The sequence below is a fragment of the Notothenia rossii genome, assembly GCF_949606895.1.
Source record: "Notothenia rossii genome assembly, chromosome: 6".
Lineage (NCBI taxonomy): Eukaryota > Metazoa > Chordata > Actinopteri > Perciformes > Nototheniidae > Notothenia > Notothenia rossii.
The window spans coordinates 85162113-85185023 of NC_136909.1; the positions used below are offsets into that span (position 1 = coordinate 85162113).

Here is a 22911-nt window from a genome sequence, read left to right on the forward strand (position 1 = left end):
TACTGATTTTTAGAATATTTGTTATCATTTAATAATGATGTTATTGTGTTTTCTAAGAGAAAATAGTCAGTTCCTCTGCGTACAAACAGCTGGAAGTGCAGCCACAGCAACGTAACTTAAAAAACGGCAGCTTTGATCGAGGTTTTCTGTAAATACCCAAGTCTTTTCATACTTTATCTTCCATTCACCAGGATATAAACACTGCAGAGCCCACACTGTGGGCCTTTCTCATTTCTCTAATTCCCCTCCTCGACTCCTCGACTCCTCTCCTCGTGTTAGTCCCGCCCACATGAGATGAGAGCGGAGGAGTCGAGGAGGGGAACCGAGGAGAGAGGAGGGGAAGCAGCAGGCGGTTAGAGAAATGAGAACTCCTCTCCTCTGAGCGGTCATTTTAAAGAGACGTCCATTAATGATGACAGGAGGCACAGCAGCCCTCTGTCTGATGGACAGATGTGTTCATGACCACTTATATATTTACTTTGAATTCATTGTTATTTTTTAAAAGTTTTATTTACAAGTATTAAAAGTAAGCATGGGACACCAAACCAACAGAGACCTGTCTGTCCGCCGCATCTCCGCACGCACGCACGCACGCACGCACACGCGCACACACACACACACACACACACACACACACACACACACACACACACACACACACACACACACACACATCCCAGAGACACATGGCCAAAACGCGGAGACGCAGGAGACGTGTTCTTTGGTGTCAGTTTGGTTACAATCCCAATCACACCCACACAACACATGCATTAGCTGTTAACACACACCCTCTGCTTCAAGAAACACACACCCTCTTCCTCTGAAAAAACACTTCCCAGCCTCCCTTTTTACTCACTCACACACTAAAGGAACTCTGACTCTGAACACACCCTCTGACACCGACCATAAAGCCTGCGTCTCTCTCTCCAAACACGTTCTTATCACACCAATGTCAAGTGGCGAGGCATGAGAGGTGACACACACACACACACACACACACACACACACACACACACACACACACACACACACACACACACACACACACACACACACACACACACACACACACACACACACACACACACACACACACCAGTGTATCCTCGATTATAGCTCCTCCAGAGAGCCCGTTAGTGTTTACTTCCTGCCTGTCTTCTTCTGGTGATTTCTCTGAAGTCCAGCTATCTGTCTTTTAACCTCTTTCCTTCTCTTCTTTACTGTTTAGCCACAGTTTAGCCATCATGAATCCATAGTTTCGTGCTTTCCACAGATATAAAAATGAATATTAAAAAAGTATATTCCATGCTTCTGATGGAGGAAACTCATGTTAGTTGTCCACAGTTGACCGGACTTCTTTCTGTGGATTGATATGGCCGCAGACAGTCCCTTGATCCTTTTTAAAACAAATAATTGAACTTCACTTGGCTGCTCTCTAACTCAGTAGATTGTGGTGAACAGCACAAACTCCCGAAATAAAACAGCATCTCCACTTCAGCCAATCACAGAGCTTCTAGTAGTGGCTGCAGAAATAAGCACCTATCAGCTCACAGTGTCTTCGTCGTCATCAGCATTATCTGGTTGCCGTGACAACAGTTCGTCTGGTGGTTGTTGTTTTCCGCTGATAATTCCATTGCCTTAAGACAATTTCCCAGGATGCACCTCTCCTCCTTTCGCAGAGCCTCGACCACATGAAGCTGCTCGGTGAGAGACGGACACACACACTGCAGGAGGATGGAGATCTACACACACACACACACACACACACACACACACACACACACACACACACACACACCTCATTATTAGATTATTAGCTAATACAACATATAAATAAAAATTGACACACACACAGCCATTGAAGATTGCAGACACACACACCTTCTCCAGAGCGGTGTGTGTGTCCCGCAGTATCCTCTCACAGAGAGTCTTCACGGTCCTGACGCTCCTCTCCTCTCTCTCCTCACACACCTCCTGGCCGAGCAACGCCGCCTTCCACTGGGGACTGGAAATAAAAAACACACATCGTATGAATAAATTATACATTATCACTTTCTATTCTGATCCATCCAAACAATACAACACATTTTTAATGGTCTTACTACAGAGTCTGAGGCAGAGCCATCAGTCTGAGAGCCGTCAGCAGCCTCCAGCTCGGCCCCTCACTGGACACTGTGAGGTTACTGAGAGGAAGAGGAAACACTTTAGACTTATTCAAATTGTAATACATTTGTGTGTGCAATGCAGTGGGATATGTAGGACGGAAAAAGGCATACATTTAAATGATTAAATGGATAAATAAATACAGAACTAACTGAATACATTCGGAAATAAATACACAAAAATACAGGAATAAATGAAATGCCTCGTAAACATTAAACTAACAAAACTATTTCCTAATTTGGGATCAATAAAGAATGTATTCTCTATTCTATTCATTATAATAATAATCGTATCTATTAGTACGATAACAGCAGCTCACATTAAAACAATGTGATCAACATAAAATCAACAATGACAAATAAAAAATCTTACTTAATGAAATTATTTTCTCTGAGAAACTTCATCTTCTGATCCAAACTCCTGTCAGCTTTGAAAACATCACAGAGGAGATCTGAGGAAACAGAGAGACACAGATATATAAATATACAGTCACTTTTTTTTTAAAGTGCACCTATCATGCTATTTTAAGGCATATATTATGGGCTATAAAATAGTTCATACTGGGTAGTTCATTTAGTTTAAAAATGATTCGCTGATTTACAGACGTCTCTTTCCCAATGTTAGTCAATGGCAAAAAGTTGTTTTGGGCCCAGTGACGTCACGGCCTGATACGGAAGTTGCAGTACCGCCGTTTGGTCACAACGGCATGTCTTCCGAGTCACTTGCTTCAGAAGCTAGGCAAGAATCCTTCCTGACATTCGGAAAACGAAGAGTGGAACAGGCTAGCAAGTGTGCAGGTGTGTGTCATATGAGAGGCCCCGCCTTACTTTTTCTGCCACAGATTTGGGGAAATTGGTCCGTGCGCAAAGCATTGTGGGGATTTTAAGGACGCGAAGTCTACCCATGTGCAGCCTCGAAATTACCCCCAAACCAAGGACGCGGCCTCGGTGGAATTCCAAGTATGCTGGAGATTGGAACAGTCCTTCGCGGCACTCGATGACGTAGCATCCTTGAAATATTGGCTTGGAAGCCAGTTTCCTCAAGATTGAGAAACGGCCAGCGAATGTTGGGCACAGACTCCGGCTCACTTCCTGGGGGCTTGATTCCGGGTCCTTAGCTTAAAAAATAATAAAAAGAGGAGGCGGAGCTAATGCCTGATCAGAATTCCACCGGAAATAAAGTTACATTCTGCTGTGATAAAACGCCATCCTGTTCTAAACCACATCAAGGATTATTTCTTAAACAGTATGGAGCTCAAATGCTTTTTCTCTCTCACGTTTATCACAAGGTGAGTTCCTTTTTTTATTTCCTGCTTTTTAAACACATGTGCTCTCCAGTACAGGTTAGCTCTGAGTGTTAGCGATGCTAATGTAAACAAAGACGAGATGACGTCCAAAACACGTCAGGCATTGTTTCTGATAGCAACTCTTTGTGGGTCCACCATCCGAAATTACATCATATCGGCAGCAACAGTTTTTCTTACGTTACAGCATTTTAAATATTTGTTTACATCTGTGATGCATTCAAGGAAACATGGAGTTGCTTCAGGGTCAAAGATTAGGTGTATTTTTTTATTTGTTCTCCTATATTTCACCTGTATCCACGTACACCACGCTGTTGGGGTTACAGGAAGCCACGAAGCCGTACTCCATCATCAGCCGCTGAGAATCATGGGAGTCGTAGTTTATGAAGGCCTGTTCGTACGGAAGCGTCCCCGAAACACTCCTGATTTCATAACACCGTGACACCTCATTGAAACTGGCTTTTACCTTAAAAGGAAAGAAAAACATACAATATATATATTTATAATGACATTTGTGGAACATTTGATCAGCTTTCTGACTGTCCAATCAGGTACAACTCAATAATGTGGAAAAACAACTCCAATATTGACATTTATTTAACTTTTTCCCATGGTGCAAAAACATGGATATCAGGCTACAAGTCTTGATTTTAGTTTTCAGGTGAAATTAATCGTACTATTATAATGGTATTGTTATATGTGCTGGTATTAATAGTTTATAGATCTGTTATTTGATGTGTTTAATTATATTTTAGTGTGATAGAGTCTTTGTTTAATCGTAATGTGTGTACCTTAAAGGTCCCATGTCATGCTTTTCTGGTTATTACCCGTCCCCTTGTGTGTTATGAAGGTTTTTCTGCATGTAAACGGTCTGCAGAGTCAAAACCCTCAAAGTACACCCTGTAGGGAGTAAACCTCTAACACAGAAAATACCTCCCCAAACGCCTCGTTGAAGATACGTCACTGTCCATTGATTCTTCCGGAAACGCATAATTCCCGGAACCAAATGGACCAATCCGTGGAGCCGTTACATTACGTCCGCGGAGCCATTACGTTAAGCCCCCGCTGATTGGTCCAAATTGACCAATCCACGGACTTCCTCACACACACACTCAGTGCAGGCAGCTCTGCTGATCTCTCCTCCCTGGCTGCAGGCTGATAACAGACAGTTGGGATCGCGGCGAAATTCTCTCTGCAGACCCATTCTCTCTGCAGACCCATTCTCTCTGCAGACCCATTCTCTCTGCGTTTATCAACCTTTCTCTTACTCAATATCAAGCCACACTTATTGTTTTTACTTCGGCTGTGACTTTGTGTGTGTCAGGGTGAGTTTGGCTGTGTTTCGCTGTCGCTAAACAAGGAAACCACACCTCCACGGAGCTCAGCGCGATTCACAACGTCCCGACCAATCAGAGCACACTGTGCTCACAGGGAGGGTGGGGGCTGGAGCTATTGGAGCTACAACGAGCCGTTCAAGGCAGAGAGTGACATTCAGTGAATACACGTAGTTTACAGAGATGCTGTTTGAGAAACCAAAGTGATTTTGGAAAATTGCACAATATAAATCTATTCTAGTAGACCTCAACAATGGAATTATGATCAGTGGAAATGGCCATGAAATGGGACCTTTAAATAAAGACATGATACACTCCACACTGAGTGCCTTTACACACAGCTTATAATAGTGTTTCCTGTAGTTTACCTGCACGTCAGGACGGTGGTTGAGCAGGTCCAGAAACGGAGCTAAAGCGTAAACATCCTGTCCGAACAGGAAGTCGCTGGACGGGTTGGACATGAAGACGGAGCGGGTGTTCACACTGCACCACGCCCACCTGGAGGACGAGGGAAACATCTTGATATCCTTTATAACAGAAAAACATTCCAGCTCATTTAAAATGTTTATGCCATAAGAAGGTTCCTAAAGCTTAAAGGTCACCTATCATGCTATTTTTAAGCAATAGCATAGGTCTCAGATATATACAAATATATAAAAAACATGTCTATGAAGTGTTTTGCTCAAAATACCAAACAGATCAACCATTCTAGCCACGCCTCATATCCCTCTATTTCACTTCCTGTTTCAAAAGTGCTGATTTTATGAATAAAGCTTTAACAGATAAAAAAATGTATTAAAAAATAAAGGAGGGGTCTGAGCTCATGCGGGACCGGGCAGCTACTGTCTAAACTAAACACTGCCGTGATGAAACGCCATATCATGGATTATCAAGGATTCTCTCTGAAACAGTATGGAGCTCAAAGGCTTTCTCTCTTGCCGGTTATACCACAAGGTGAGTTCCTTTCTACTTCCTGCTTCTTCACACACATGCTCTCCAGTACAGGTTAGCTCTGAGTGTTAGCCATGCTAATGTAAACACCGACCATATTACGTCCAAAACAGTCGGGCATTGTTTCTGATAGCAACGTTTCTGATAGGGCCGTGGGTCCACATTTCAGATATGACGTCATATCGGACGCAAATCTGGATCAGCTCCGTTGTTCCCCCGTCTTTAGAGATTTGGGTACGGAGGAAAAGGGAGAGGGTTTTATTTTCTGACGCTGCGTGAGTTCCCCGACACACCGGGGACACATGTTTATGTATAAAAGACGTCAAAAAGTGCATTTTGCATGATAGGTCCCCTTTAATAACATTTTAACCCATTTAAAAGCATTTTGAAAGATTAAATAAGAATTGTTTAGGCCTTATTATTATCATTTAAAGCCAAACTATAGCAGTGAATTGTCCATCAGGTGATTCACCATTCAAATGTAACATGTAACACGTACAGTATATACCTTAATAAAGGAAGTACCTTTGGAAATATTAAACTGGAACTTTTGAACACCTGTCAAGATTATAACTAGACGTACTGTACATTCAAATTTATAATTAATATGGAAGTTTTAATTCAACCCGTAATGAAAATCCAGCTTTAAAATAACCAACATTTAAATAACCTAAAACATTAAATTTTTGTTTTAATGAGCAATTTTCTTGAGAGTTTAAAGGGTTTTAGGTTTAGGCATGTGTTGGCTATGGTTAAGGTTAGGATAAGTCTACAGGAAATGCATGTAAGTCAATGTAATGTCCCCTGAAGTGATGTAAACATGGTGTGTGTGTGTGTGTGTGTGTGTGTGTGTGTGTGTGTGTGTGTGTGTGTGTGTGTGTGTGTGTGTGTGTGTGTGTGTGTGTGTGTGTGTGTGTGTGTGTGTGTGTGTGTGTGTGTGTGTGTGTGTGTGTGTGTGTACCTTAATGCTTCATATGTCAGCACCTCCTCCACAGGCTGACTCAGGATTGGCTGCAGGGATCTGGATCAATAATTAAATTACAATACACACACTTTTATCCAAAGCAACCTACAATAAATGCAACCAACCATGAACACAAACACTCAGTACCTCAAGAATCCCTTTCTAAACTAAATCTGAACCTTTTCTACCTTTGCCTGAACATTTAGTAACTTTGTAAATGTATTTCAACTCGTGCCTTCTATTTTAGTAACCTTCTCTTTGCTGCTTTACTGCTTTGATCACTGGAAACCTACAAAACGTTGTTGTACGTGTAAGGACAATAAAGATCTTGTGAGTACTCATCTTAATGCAAACAAGTCTCAACATCTTCCTTTCTCAAACTAAAGTTAAGCAACTGTTAAAATGACCTCTAAATCCTAATCTGATCTGAACAGTGTTTTGAACAACCTGTGTGACTGGTTTCAGAGAGAGAGAGAGAGAGAGAGAGAGAGACCCACCTGAACAGGCTCAGGTGAGAGGAGTGGATTCCTCTCACCTCCTCCCTCTGATCCAGAGCTTTTCTCTGCACGCTGATTGGCAGAACGGCCATGACATCATCGCTGAAGTAGGCGGGACATGTGTAGGTTTTAGGCAGCACGTCTATGTAGGGGAACCAATCAGACGCCTCGCCTCGGTGCCGCTCACACACCAGGAACACACAGAGCGCCAGAAGAGGGGAGATACGAGGCCTCCAGCTGAGGAGAGAAACATGAGGACGGTTTAGGCTATGCATGTTTTTAAATGTACTCTATGCACCCAGATACGTTGCTTACTACATATGTCCTACACCTTTTTACACATAGAAGCTATTTTCAAGCATTTCAGGTGCATTTATTTTGTTTTTCAAGCACTTTATAGCTGGCTTAATAAACATATGTATACGAATTGAAGCATTTTTTCCCCCCTTTATCTCAAAAGCTAAGTATTTAGTCCTGGTAGTGATTTATAATCGATGTAATACAATTGGAATTTAAACCAATTTCAAACACAAAATCCAAGCGCTTTTTTTTCACTAAGCTAGTGTTCTTAAGGATTTGAAGTAACCCAGTTCCTCTTTAGGGATGGTACATTCAGTATGAAATAAAAACAAAAAAACGTCACTTTTAAAAACGATATAGTTGAATCCAAACCTCTATAAGGGTTAAGGTTAACGGTTAGTCATTTCATCCACTGTTGGACATATTCTGATGTTTATAAAGTTTTTAATTTGTGTTGATTACTGTTGTGAAAATACTGAGTGTCCTCTTCCAATATCAGAGTACCATGATATCAAAGGTATCCCAACTGTAGCTGTGAACATGACAGGATGTGTGATTACCTAGAAGAGCATCAGGACTGTTTGAGGCATATGATAGCTATGTGATTAACATGATGATTCAGCCTCTATGGAGAGAGACATATGACAAGCATGATCATCTCTGACGTGGAGCTAATCTGAAGTAAACATTGAATACTGCTTTCTATTCCTCCATCTTGTGACTGTGTAACTCCCTCTCTTGGATATCAGCATGTGAAGGACACTGTTCAGGAACTAGTTGATGCTCTGTATGTGATGACTCCTTCCATTCTGGAGAAAAAGTCAGAATTTGTATTAAAAGCCAGAATTTTGAGATTTTGAGAAAAAGTGAGAATTTTGGGATTTTGAGAAAAAGTGAGAATTTTGAGATTTCTAGAAAAAGTCAGAATTTTTATTAAAAGTCAGAATTTTGAGATTTTGAAAAAAAAAGTCAGAATTTAGAGATTTTGAGAAAAAGTCAGAATTTTTTGGAAAAGTCAGAATTTTGAGATTTTTAGAAAAAGTCAACATTTTGAGATTTTCAGAAAAAGTCAGAATTGAAAGATTTTGAGAAAAACTCAGAATTTAGAGAAAAAATCAGAATTTTTGGATTTTAAGAAAAAGTCAGAATTTAGAGATTTTGAGAACAACTCAGGATTTTTTGTAAAAGTCGGATTTTTGAGATTTTGAGAAAAAGTCAGACATTTTTGATTTTGAGAAAAATTCAGATTTTTTTTGTAAAATTCAGAATTTTGAGATTTTGAGAAAAAGTCAGAATTTAAAGATTTTGAGAATAACTCAGGATCTTTTGTAAAAGTCAGAGTTTTTTGTAAAAGTCAGAATTTAGAGATACAAGACCGGGTAGTCCTCCATCTTGTGACTGTGTAACTCCCTCTCTTGGATATCAGCATGTGAAGGACACTGTTCAGGAACTAGTTGATGCTCTGTATGTGATGACTCCTTCCATTCTGGAGAGGATCACAGACACATGGATCCTGAGATTCAAGCTCAAGCCGGTGACCAGTGATATTTTTCTAACAATTACCTCTTTATATAGGGACCCAGGTAGCTGTTCAGAACAGTTGAAGTTGTGAGGAGACACGACTCCGGCAGAGAGATGATCAGCTCTCCAGACTGACGGAAAAACAGACAATATGATTGTTTTAAATCATCTTAGTTTTGTTTTAAAGTTATTAACGCAGAAGCATAAATCTTTGCACACACAAAGAATATATGTTGATGACGCCAGCATCCTTGTTAAAGCGGAACAATTATTAATGCTGTGATTAGTTTCTTGGTTTTCTTTAGCAGACATTGAAGTATTAGTAATACCTTATAAACGGTGTTATTACTGTGTGGTAGTTTATTTAATCAGATGCAGTTTTACCTTGATGGTCTTGAGAGCTTGAAGTCCTCTGCCTGTGTCTGAAATTAGAAAAGCAACAAACACATGATAAAGAGTTTACTTTAAACCAGCAGACAGATTCATATACACAGGTTTATCTGAACTTTTCTACATGGCAGCTAATATATGCTCTCAAGGAGTGGAATCTGGAGAAGCAGATTGGCTGATTCATCTGTCAATCATTTGGTGTTAAGACTATTTCTTCTCACATCTAATGAAACGGATTGCTTTATCTAAACGTTGCATTTCAAACCAGACATATCCACGCAGAATCCAGGTCTTCATGCAGATGTTGTGCAGACCCTCTGCTTAATAATAATAATGGTGTGTTTTACATTTTTGTTTTACTTTCATGTATCGGGTTCAGGTTCTTTATTTGTACTAGGGATGGGAATTTGAAGGCAAATGTATATTCGAATATTCGACCCCCCAAAAACAGGTTAACCGATTAAGCTAAATGTACATATCCTATAAAAAGAAATATAAAGATGTGGGAAACATTTTTACAAAAAAAATAATTAAAGAAACCAAGTCGAATTTGTCAAATGTATTGAACTGGTGATCACAGTTTGAACAGTCGACAGCTATAGGCCTACAGCTTTTACGCTTAAAACATAACTTGATTTTCTGATGGATTTGGACATAAACGCGAGTGAAGTATAACCGGACGCGGGAGAGAGATCAGCACCTGCAGCTCTGCCCGCTGTGAGGGGCCGGTGAGCGGAGCAAAACACACCTTTAGACCTAACACACTTAGCTATGGGACTGTCGTATACATTGAATTATTCCATTTGATAATATGTAATCAACTTAGGCACCCCACACAAAAATAAAATAAAATAAAAAATTACAATAAAGATATTCATAACTCATATTCTCATATTCTCATACCTGAATAATTTAGAATATATTCGAATATTCGATTAATCGCTCTCATCCCTAATTTGTACCCGTAGGTAGATTTAGTTTGCAGATAAAAAGACACACTCTAAAAACAAACACGGACAACACACACATCTCTAATAAAAGCACACCCTGCTCCGTATGCAGCATGACATTCAATTCAGATTCCTCGTACGTGTCAACCTACCTGGTAATAAACCTGTTTCTGATACAGATAATGACTGAGCTTCAGACTGTGAACAATTACATGTCATTTTGAATTGAATATGTTGAATAAGTTATTTATCCAAAATAACACATTCAATACTGTGGACAATCCCCACAGGAGCAATTTGGGGTGAAGTGTCTCAGGGACACAACGACATGCTGACTGCAGTGGGACTCGAACTTGCTACCCCCTGATTTGAAGTCCATCACACCATCCACTGAGCCACAGCCTTCCTATCAATCACTCTTTTCACAGAGAGTCGTACCGGTGAAGAGAGCCGGCTGCAGCAGAGCTGATGTGAATCCTCTCTGGTGGAGAAACTTCTTCAGCCTCACGTACTGCTGCTGGTGGCTCAGAGAGACTGGAGAGAGAGGAACAGATGGTGATGGGAGAGAACAGAAGAGAGACTTGTCTGTGATGAAACAGGAAACATAAGAAAGCAAAGCATTATCTTGGTTCACACCTGACTGGGTGATGCTCTCTTGTTTCTTCCTCCTCTTCCTCGCAGCTCGTCCAGATCGATGGCCTGGCATCATGATCCAACCTGGACAACCTTTGGGTCGACAAACACACACATTGACGCAATGAACACACATTGATATGGTCAAAAGTCTCTCTCTCTTAAATGTGATCTCTATTTGTGAAACACAGTATTCACAACCTCTCTCCATCAGTTTTGTGAGGTTGTGGAACTACAATCACTCAGAGCTGGAGGAAGTATTCAGATCCCTTACTTAAGTAAAAATACTATTACCATACTATTTACCAATACAATACCAACAGCTCTCTTACCAGCAAAAGTCCTGGCTGCTTGTACTATGTTATTACATCACATGTCACATGTTAGACGCTTTTATCCAAAGCGACTCACATACTCAATACTGTGGACAATCCCCACAGGAGCACTTTGGGGTGAAGTGTCTCAGGGACACAACGACATGCTGACTGCAGTGGGGTTTGAACCTGTGACCCCCTGATCCGAATACCAACGAGCAACCCACTACGCCACACGTATGTTATGTAGGTAAAAGTAAGTAAGTATAATGTGCTAAATTTACCCAAAAGTATTTAATGTAAAAGTACTCAATGCATCTAAATGTGTACAAAGGCAAATTAGCTTCATCTCAGTTAATTGTTCAGCTGTTATTGTATAAACTGTTGAATATAATCATGTCTAAAACGAAACATCAGCTTAGTTAAAGTCTGTGTTTTCATGCAGAAATCTTAATTAATAGACTAGTAGTAACGAAAGCTGGAAGACAAATGTACAGTCAAAAGTACAACACTTCCCTTTGCATTGTAGTAGGGTAGATTAAGGGCATGAACAGAAAGTACTCAAGTAAAGTACAAGTGCCAATTTGGAGTAAAGTACAATACAGTACATGTACTTATTTACTGCCCATCACTGCTATCACTGAAGCAAAGATCCCCTTACATGTATTAACTTATAAATCATATGAACAACTAATGCCTTATAATAAGTACACCTTGTTAAAAACAAAATCTAACACAAAATACCTGAAATAAATCATATACCGTTGAGAAGGTTGTTAAAATCGCGTTTGGTTGCAAATACACCACATACAAAAACACATCCTCTTTATCAAATGCATTAAAACACACATTAAATACATAAACAGTTAATACAATACCTATATAATTGTCTCATCTGCATTAAATCTTGATCCTGCACGGGCGGCTGCTGTTAGACCACGTGGTTCAGTTGTTTTTCCGCGTTTGCGCACTGACACTGCGCAGTAGACCTCCAGCTTCCTCCCATTTTCTCCATATGAGTTTCTGCTTCACTGCGCAGATCTGCTTCACTTCTCTGCAGCTTCCACACCTCAGGTCCTCTCTACCAAAAACTACAGGTAAGAATCCTCCCTTTCACCTGCTATGTAAACAGTTAGCACATTGCTAACACTCAGTAAAGTGTATTTTAATGTGTGCATTTGTCTGAAAATGGGCTGCTTTACTATGCTAACTGAAATAAGCGAGTCAGTGTTATGTAACGCAGAAAAAAGGATCTGAAAGCAGGCAAAAGGTCCTCTCTGAAAAGCTGCAATTAACCCTAAATATTATTATGATTAATGTCTTGATTTGCGAGTTATATAAGGTTAGTTTTAGTTGCACATCGCAGTCATACTTTTAAAACCAGTTTGCATGACATGTTAGAAGTGTGTGTGTGTTAAGGTCATATAGACTGCTGGCAGGACTGTGCACTTTTATTGATTGATTTTGGATTTAATAGTCACTTCTAAGCTGAAACCACTGGCCTTATAAGCCGTAAGGTGTCGAAATAGAGTACAACGAATGTGCCTTGGTGCTGTGTGCAAAGCAATGCACGTGTTAAGAGAAAAAACAAATACAAGGAAGTATTGCAATAGCCAAGAAATATCAATATAGACGAAAAAAAAAACTATAAAACATATGAAACGTACCTGGAAAAAAGATACATCTGTGAAATGGCTGTACGTTTTTGAGCAGGAATGTGCAATATTAACCAGCGAATGTGCAAAGGTTTACAGTATAAATGCCCCCTTTTAATGTCTTTTTATGAGAGTAGAAAGTGCCTGTTTTTTTTACTATCAATACAGTCCACCAATCACAGGTTTCCTAATTGAAGTTATAATGATTATAGACAACTTTAAGGACCAATTCTCACAGTTTTGTCTGAAGTCGTCACCATGACTCAGCTAATTTGATCCTCTTTTGAATCTCCTCCCAAAGTTGATAACATTGTTGAAAATTGTTTTGGAAAGACCCCGCCCTCTTAAGCTTTGTGTGTGTTTTGTGAGTTTTGTATATAGTCACAAATTGTTAAGTTTTTATTAGAGTAATATGTGTCTGTTTTTATGTCCAATACCAGTTCACCAATTACAGGTTTCATAAATCCACTTATAATAGATTATAGACAATTTGAAGAACACTACTTACCATGACTCTGCACGTTATCTTGTTTATTCAGTCAGTCATCTGCATTTCTGATAATGTGATGTGTGTGTGTGTGTGTGTGTGTGTGTGTGTGTGTGTGTGTGTGTGTGTGTGTGTGTGTGTGTGATTTCTTACCCCAATCCCTCTTTGTTGGCAGACATGTCTACCAAGGTCGCCGTGGTAACAGGCAGTAATAAGGGCATCGGGCTGGCCATTGTTCGAGCGCTCTGCCAGCAGCATTACCATGGAGACGTTTACCTGACTGCCAGAGACAGGTATACACACACACACACACACATACACACACACACACACCTGAGAACACCTGAACACACCTGACAGCAACACGCTCTGTTTGATTTGTCTCTATGTATTTATTCATGATACTGAACCCCAAACTACTCTCAGATAATGCATGAAGAGAATCTCTCCAGGAGATTTAGTAAAGCAAACACAAAACGCACTGTAAGCCAGCAGATGTGTTTCCATCAGAGTGAAGTGAAATAAAAGTAACCTTTCCTGTGTTTTTGCAGCGGTCGTGGAGATGAGGCGGTGAAATCTCTGGCCGCTGACGGACTGACGGCTAAGTTTCATCAGCTGGACATCAACGATGAGAAAAGCATCGTCAGCGCCGCCACCTTCTTCAAGAAGACGTACGGAGGAGTGGACGTCCTCATCAACAACGCTGGCATCGCTTTCAAAGGTAGCGTAAAGATGAACTATCCATCCACCTACCTGCCTACCTGCCTGCCTACCTACCTACCTACCTACCTATCTGCCTGCCTACCTGCCTGCCTACCTACCTACCTATCTGCCTGCCTACCTGCCTACCTACCTATCTGCCTGCCTACCTACCTACCTACCTATCTGCCTACCTACCTACCTACCTACCTACCTACCTACCTACCTACCTATCTGCCTGCCTGCCTACCTACCTACCTACCTACCTACCTACCTACCTACCTATCTGCCTGCCTACCTGCCTACCTACCTATCTGCCTGCCTGCCTACCTACCTACCTACCTATCTGCCTACCTACCTACCTATCTGCCTACCTACCTACCTATCTGCCTACCTACCTACCTGCCTGCCTACCTACCTACCTACCTACCTACCTATCGCTCTCTGCACAAATGTTTATTAGATCGTTTTTTAATTATTGATTTGAAGTAAATCGATTATTTGCACAATGAAGCACTTTATTTGAAGTATATGTACAATTGTTAAATATGTAAATAAAGTGTTTTTGTACCTCTCTCTCTCTCTCTCTCTCTCTCTCACTCTCTCTCTCTCTCTCTCTCCAGACGCAGACCCCGCTCCCTTTCCAGTCCAGGCCGAAGTCACCCTGAAGACAAACTACTTCGCCACCAGAGACATGCTGACTCACTTCCTGCCGCTCATCAAATCTGGAGGTGAGACAGAGAACTGTTGGATGTATATTATAAACACACTGATCTTCTTTAGTTCATCATATTCCATTTATATGTAACTAAAACCAGCTGTTCTCTTTCACAGGATTTGTCTTTCAATTTTGACCTAAGTTTTTCATTGCCTTATAGATGAGCGTAACACATGCGTCACTTCCGGGCAAAACAAAGCTGTAATTTGAATGGTGGAGAAATACAAATTCTGAAGTGTTTTTGCCAATCCGATCAGACATTTAAGAAAACCGTGGATTTTCTGATCTTCAAAGAGCCCGATTACGATGGCCAGTCAGGCAAACAATTAAATTAAATCATTGGAAGTCGACGATCGGGCTCGACATATGGTTAAATATAGCAGTAGGCGATCGATGTCCATAGATGAGAATAACATCTAGGTGACTTTACGGCCCTGCCCACTTTTAGGGGAAACCAACGCTGTCATTTGAACGACGATCGAGCCTGAAGCCACAGAGCTCTTCTGTTACTGTCCTTTCTTCTTAGAGGAAGTTCAGAAACACGTAACTCTGGATTTGTTTTAATGTTTGAGGAGCAATAAACGACACAGCAGCTTTTTGGCGTGATAAAACTATTATTTTCTGCCTCGCTCATGAGAGTAACAGCTGGAGAAATTACAGCCTCGCCTACTGATTTTTATTTAACCATATATCGAGCCCGATCGTCGATTTCCAATGATGTAATGTAATCGTGATCGGGTTCTTTGAAGATTAGGAAACGGTTTTCTTACATTTCTGATCGGATTGGCAAAAGCTTCAGAATTTATATTGACCGCCAATCAAATGACAGCGTTGTTTTCCCCCAAAAGTGGGCGGGGCCGTAATTTAAGCACGGAAGTGACGTAGGTGTTACTCTCATAGGTGTTACTCTCATCTATGCACTGTAGCTAATGTACAATTGACGTGTGTGTGTGTGTGTGTGTGTGTGTGTGTGTGTGTGTGTGTGTGTGTGTGTGTGTGTGTGTGTGTGTGTGTGTGTGTGTGTGTGTGTGTGTGTGTGTGTGTGTGTGTGTGTGTGTGTGTGTGTGTGTGTGTGTGTGTGTGTGTGTGTGTGTGTGTGTGTGTGTGTGTGTGTGTGTGTGTGTGTGTGTGTGTGTGTGTGTGTGTGTGTGTTTTTTTTTTTTCAGGCCGTGTGGTGAACGTCTCCAGCTTTGTCGGCGCTCGCACGTTGAACAAGTGCAGCGCCGCCCTGCAGCAGCGTTTCCGTAGCGATGACATCACTGAGGAGGAGCTGACCGGTCTGATGGAGCAGTTTGTGGATCTGGCCAAAAAGGGCGAGCACGAGAAGGGAGGCTGGGCCAACACGGCGTACGGGACGTCCAAAACAGGACTCACGGTACGACCAATCATCAGTCTACCTATCTATGAGCAATCCTTTATAATATAAGAGACACCCTCTGTTAATACATGCAGAGTTAACATGACTAAACACAAGTTAATTATTTACACTGTTCCATTTATTTAGCATTGTTTACGCACTCATTGACTGCGTCTCTCTGTTGCCACCTATACTAGTCATGTTTAAACAATTTGAGAAACACTTTTATTTATTTCAAATCTGAATATTTACCAGTATACTCACGGACCACACTTTGAGAACCACTGCTGTAGAGTATCAGATGACAGGACAGGACAGGTAGGAGTTCACACAAAAAAACATATTGTATTTAATATTACTCTTATCGGCCAAACTCAGGGATCAGATTTTTGAGGAATGCTTCTCTAATGCTATATTTAAGCAATAGCTCACGACAGGCCGTGGTATATGGTCATTATATTAGTTTAGTTTAGTTATTTATAGTGTCGTGGACAGTCCCCATCGATGAACTGTCACAAAAACAGTAAATGGTGCAGCTTTAGCCGACATGGCTAATTCCCAGCTGTTGTCCCCGGCCAGATGGTAATAGACACCCTTAAAATAACAATATATCAACAGCTTTAGTTATAAGAAAATATATAAAGTAAAATAAAAAGGAGGAAAGACAAGTAGATACCGGTGTGAGGATAAAAGAGAACAATAAACAACACACGTTACTACATACAGTACATGTCACATAGAGCACATCACAATCACATAACAGAAACGAGGGGCAACATCCATGTAACACAACATGTAACACAACATGTAACACTCACGCCATACTCAACGCAGACTAGTGTGTGCAGGTGTAGTTCTCAGTGAACCATGTTTTTAAGTGAGCTGCGAAGGTGGTATGTGTGTATATCACAGCTAAGGGGCGTGGCTCGGCCCGACGCAAAGCAAATTATTTCCGTTACATTAATGTGTATGTTGCCGTTTATTGTGCATCCACTGAAAAACTGTCCAGCATCAGTAGCATGGCTTACGTGGTCACTTGTATAGGTTGAGGTTGTTCGAGGCTGTTGCTTGGCGTGGCGAGAATATTGCTCCACTTTCTCCGGTCCCCGAGATTGGGCTTCCAGTAGCTCTGGAGAGAGCTTTCGCACCTGTGGCCACTAACGCTCATAATTTCTCTGCTTTGTTTCAAGACCCGCATCAGAAAGCTTTTGAATGGTGGTACTTTTCCAGTTGGTCTACCTGCTCTTCACGTAGCTCTGCATGTCGTAGTTTAGGTGCTTTCTGGAGATAGGCACTGCTCAATCCACTCCTCCATAGTAAGGCCACCCCGGAGGTTGAAGTTAACCTTAAATGTTTCCATCCCATCCCAGCAGCTGATCTCAAAGCACGCTCCCCTCTCCTGCAGGGGGGCGTGGTCAGCTGCAGCTCACAGAATCAGCCAAACAGGGCTGGAAAGAGCAAATGGAGTGAAATGAGGCATGGCTAAAATGCAGGATCTGTTTGGTATTTTGAAAAAAAAACTATATTTATATACTTTATATAGGTATGGCCCTACAATATATTGTTCAAATATAGCATGATATGTCCCCTTTAAGCTTTATTTCGTTTCGTAACGGACGTAATATAACGGTTGTAGCGGTTGTAGCTTTTTTTTCAGACGCTGAGGGATACTGACCTGTTGTGAAAAGTAACTACAATTTTACCCGTGATATACGCTCATTATATCACGGCTAAGAACCAATCAGATTGCTTGATTTGACTTGTCCGTTTTATCATTTCTGTTATAGAGACATTCAGGTTTTAAGAATATGTTGTCATTTTGTAACACGGGGTTGCACAAGTAGTAGTCATTAAAACTATACATGGAGAATTTGACAAGACAGAGCAGTAGCAGGTCAGTAGTGCATTCCTGAAGTGAAGTTTGGTAATTTCAGCAGGAGATATACAGACAAACAAAATCAATGTGGCTATCTTTAACAATACAAAAAATATCTGTGTGTGTTTTCAGGTCCTGACCATGATCCACGCTCGTCGCCTGACGAAGGAGAGACCTCATGACGGGGTAATCTCAGAAATACAACTTGTATATATTTTAATCAAACAACAAGAAGAGTGTCTTTGCATCTTTTTCATCACAATCAAAAACTTTGATTTGTTACCGGTGACTGCCTCAGATCTAATCTTTGTTGCTATGATTATAATTAACTCACATCTTGGTGAACGCTTAGGACTTTTCTGTTTTTGGTTTAATTTGAGGAAAGTTAATTTGCTATGGCTGCACTGCAACGTCAGTTTACTCTTATTAAACCTCTTTAATAATACAATTAACAACACATTTTAATTATAGAGCACTATTTGTTTTTAATCCATTCTGTGTCTTTTCTTAAGTGTATTTTTTTATATTTCCTTGTGTCAATGCCTCCTTTAAAGCCTTTTGAATTTGAATTATTTAGTTTATATGTATTGATGTCTCCTTTCTCCTCAGATCCTGGTGAACGCCTGCTGCCCCGGCTGGGTCCGCACCGACATGGCGGGCCCCAAAGCCCCCAAATCCCCTGAGGAGGGGGCCGTGACCCCGGTGTTCCTCGCCCTGTTGCCGGCCGGGGCCACGGACCCCCACGGGAGGTTCGTCTCTGATAAGGAGGTCCAGCCGTGGTGAAGAGCTGAAGTGTGTGTGTGTGTGTGTGTGTGTGTGTGTGTGTGTGTGTGTGTGTGTGTGTGTGTGTGTGTGTGTGTGTGTGTGTGTGTGTGTGTGTGTGTGTGTGTGTGTGTGTGTGTGTGTGTGTGTGTGTGTGTGTGTGTGTGTGTGTGTGTGTGTGTGTGTGTGTGTGTGTGTGTGTGTGTGTGTGTGTGTGTGTGTGTGTGTGTGTGTGTGTGTGTGTGTGTGGCTTACACAATAATAAGGCCTCTATCTGCAAGTGCTGCTGTCATCACTTTGCCTTCAGTACTTCAACATTTATATACTTTTTACATGGAAAGAGGAACACTTGCCTTAACTGGATAAAGCTTAAATGTTGTGTAACAAATAAAAAGCTTTTCTGACATGCTTGTTGTATGTTTTTATTATTTTATTAGAATAATGCTGAGAAAACCCCCCATAAAGTCAGAATTTGGGGAATTTAGTGACATCTGGTGGTCACTATGGATATTGTAATTTCGGAACTATATCGGAACTAAAGTGGGAAAAGTACTCCGGTGTGAACGCGGCTATATACTCTATTCGACTCATTTGATGTTAATATATACAGACAATGGATAAGAACCAAGTTAGTTAAAGCAGGAGGGCAGAAAGCACTTATATACAAAAAAACCTTCTGTACTTAAGGGTACTTAATTATAGCGTCTAAGACCCCAAATAATTTGGCAAAAAAACTAAAAACGTTATGATAAATTGTTTTAAAGAAATTAAAGGCTAAAAGTAAGAATTCAATGAAGTCATTTACAGGACTAAAATAACACATTTCTGGCACTCTTTGTATTATTTAAATATGAATAATGCTGAAAAAAACCATTAAGATACATTTTTGGATATTTAGCGACATCTGGTGCTCAAAGGTGGTAATGTTATATGATAATAAAATAAGATATCCTTTTATTGACTCACAATTTGGCAAATGTTTTAGTCCCAGCTCATGTACATATAAACATTGAAGGATATATATCTAATTGAGTATCTTTAGTGAATATACAGAATGGAAGTCAGTGTACTTTATGACAGCCTGCTACTTACAAAATGTAAACAAAGGCTACTATTGCTCAAGTAATAACAGTTTTACAATATATATAAATCAGTGAATTTGATCTGTTGAGAAGGGAAAACACAGAGTGTAATCTGGTTAAGAAAAGCCTATAAAAAAATAATAAATTATAATAATAATACATTACATTTATAAAGCGCTTTTTCTGGTGCTCAAAGCGCTTACAAGCAAGTAAAACAAAATAACAACAAAAGTAGAAAGTGCAACAAAAGTAGAAAGTGCTAAGGTGGAATAAGGGCAAGGGGTTAGTTAATTAGGAGTTGAAGGCAAGAGTGAAAAGGTGAGTTTTGAGGGATTGTTTGAATGATGTGAGAGTGTTGGCGGATCTGACGTGGCTGGGGAGGGGGTTCCAGAGTGAGGAGGGGGGCTGCTGCGAAGGCCCTGTCACCTCAGGTCCGGAGCTTTGTCCTGATGGGCTGCAGTAGGTTAGCTTCAGCAGACCTGAGGCGATGGGGGTGTGTCGTTGGATAAGGTCACAGAGGTAGGGGGGGGGGGGGGGGGGGGCAAGGTTGTTGAGGGCTTTGAAAGTGAAAAGTAATATTTTAAAGTCAATGCGGTGTTTGATGGGGAGCCAGTGGAGGTCATGGAGGATAGGGGTGATGTGGTCGGAGGGTCGGGTGGAGGTGAGCAAGTGGGCAGCTGAGTTTTGGACATATTGAATTTTTTTTTAGTATGAATGCAGGTGATCCAAAAAGTATGCTGTTGCAGTAATCCAGTCGGCAGTGGTCGATGAGAGGGAGGGTCTGATGCGGGCGATGTTCTTTAAATGGAAGAAAGCGTTTTTTGTGACCTGGTTGACGTGAGGGAGGAAAGTAAGGGTGGGGTCGAGGATGATGCCAAGGTTACGGATGTGAGTGGAGGGGTTGACGATGGAGCCATCGATGGTCAGAGAAAAAATCTTGGGTTGAGCGGGTAAGTGAGTTTGGGCCAATGATTATAAGTTCCGATTTGTCACAGTTAAGTTTTAGAAAATTGTTTTGCATCCAAATTGTTATGTCAGTGAGGCAGCTGCTGAGCTGGGAGTGTGTGGTTGGAGAAGTATATTTTGTTGATAGGTAGAGCTGTGTGTCATCAGCATAACAGTTGAACTGGAGTTGGTGTTGACGGAGGATTTGTCCAATTGGGAGGATGTAGATGATGAACAAAAGGGGACCAAGTACAGAACCCTGAGGGACGCCATGATTGACGGGGGCTGTGGGGGATTTGGTGTTGTTAATGGAGATGAATTGATGTCTGTCAGAGAGATAGTATTTAAACCAGGAGAGCGCAGTACCGGTAATGCCAATGGAAGACTGGAGGCGGTTGATGAGGATAGAATGTTTGATCGTGTCAAATGCGGCTGTTAGGTCAAGGAGAATGAGAATTGAGAGGGAACCAGAGTCAGCAGAGAAGAGAATGTCGTTGGTCACCTTGAGTAGGGCAGATTCTGTGCTCTGGTGAGAACGGAAACCAGATTGAAAAGGTTCATGAAGGTTATAGCAGTCCAGATGGGATTTTAGTTGGGAGGTAACAGTTCGCTCCAGAATTGTTGACAGGAATGGGAGGTTAGAGATGGGCCGGTAGTTATTGAGGGAATCAGGGTTGAGACCAGGTTTTTTGAGTATGGGAGAGACAGCAGCGAGTTTCAGAGCAGGGGGGACGAGTCCAGTGGACAGAGAGGAGTTAATGACTGTGGTGATCAGATGAGTGAGTTGGGGGAGGCAGGCCTTGACAAGGGTGGAGGGCATGGGGTCCAGGATGGAAGTTGAGGTATTCATGCCTGTGACTTGGGCAACTATGTCCAGTGAGGTAATTTGTCTGAAGGCTGTAAAAGGGTGCCTGGAAGGAGGAGGGTAGGCAGGTTCCGGAAAAGGATGGGTGGTGGACGAGACGGAGGAGTTGGCTATGTTGCTGTGTATTATTTCAATTTTGCTTTAGAGGAATGAGAGGAAGGATTTACGCTTTGAGGTGGTGAAGGAGTTGGAGATATTATCCATGGGGTTGAGGAGCTTGTTAATAGTTGAAAAAAGGGACTCTGGGTTATTGCTGCCAGATTGTATTACAGAGGAGTAGTAGAAGGAGCGTGCACTGTTGAGGGCATCTTTGTACTGCTTTTGGTGCAGTCTATAAATGTCTTTGTGGATAGTGAGACCAGTTCGATTAGCATGTCTTTCGAGCTGGCGACCTTTCGTTTTGAGGCAACGGAGATGATCGGTGTACCAGGGGGCCGAGTGAGTGAAAGAGACATACTTGGTTTTTATTGGAGCGAGTTGGTTGAGACAGGAGGAGAGAGCATTGTTGTAGGTGTTGACCAGGTCAGTAGGGGAAACATTCCGGGTGACGGTGGAGTCAGGAATGATGTCAGCCAGTAGGGAGGAGAGGGAGGAGGGGTGTATGGACTTGATATTCCGGAATTGTATGGTGCGCTTCTGCTTGATGAGGGGGGTTGGGGTTAGGATGTCCATGATGAGGGCCAGGTGGTCAGGTCGCTGATGGCGATGCCAGTGGTGCAGATCAGGTCCAGTGTGTGACCTTTTTTATGGGTGGGAAAATCAACATGTTGTGTGATATTGAAACAGTTGAGTATGTCCAGGAGTTCTGTAGCGGTATTGGAGTCGTTTGAGTCGACATGAATATTGAAATCACCAAGTAATAATACAGATGGAGAGATGGAGCAGAGTTGTGTGAGGAATTCAGCAAGATCCGAGGGGAAAGCAGGGTTTGGTTTGGGGGGACGGTAAATGACTGCTGTAACCAGGGGTTTTGGACCAGACAGTTTAAATGCAAGGGGTTCAAATGAGGAGGGGCAAGGGGTGTTTATTGCAATTGTTTTTATATTACTTCTTAGAATTGTGGTAATTCCACCTCCACGCCCATGGTGGCGTGGTTTTTCAATATATGTGTATCCTGGGGGTGTTGTCTGGTTGAGGGAGAAGTA

The 22911-nt window shown here is 41.6% G+C and overlaps 2 protein-coding genes across 2 annotated transcripts; one reads left to right on the plus strand and one right to left on the minus strand.

Annotated features, from left to right (window-relative positions):
• Positions 1 to 3: 3 nt before the first annotated feature.
• On the minus strand, positions 4 to 12332 carry setd4 (SET domain containing 4). The gene is made up of 13 exons (XM_079686345.1): positions 12199 to 12332; positions 11010 to 11099; positions 10812 to 10907; positions 9418 to 9455; positions 9076 to 9164; positions 7213 to 7449; positions 6713 to 6772; positions 5169 to 5298; positions 3758 to 3932; positions 2536 to 2614; positions 2103 to 2183; positions 1882 to 2005; positions 4 to 1742 (listed from the first exon to the last, which is right to left on the minus strand). Exons 2-13 carry the CDS (start codon positions 11080 to 11082, stop codon positions 1548 to 1550), a joined length of 1377 nt encoding a protein of 458 aa, XP_079542471.1. The 5' UTR covers positions 11083 to 11099; positions 12199 to 12332; the 3' UTR covers positions 4 to 1547.
• cbr1 (carbonyl reductase 1) lies at positions 12241 to 19280 on the plus strand. Its single transcript, XM_079686348.1, has 7 exons — positions 12241 to 12417; positions 13638 to 13755; positions 14014 to 14183; positions 14785 to 14892; positions 16046 to 16254; positions 18245 to 18298; positions 18722 to 19280. Exons 1-7 carry the CDS (start codon positions 12336 to 12338, stop codon positions 18893 to 18895), a joined length of 915 nt encoding a protein of 304 aa, XP_079542474.1. The 5' UTR covers positions 12241 to 12335; the 3' UTR covers positions 18896 to 19280.
• Positions 19281 to 22911: the final 3631 nt, after the last annotated feature.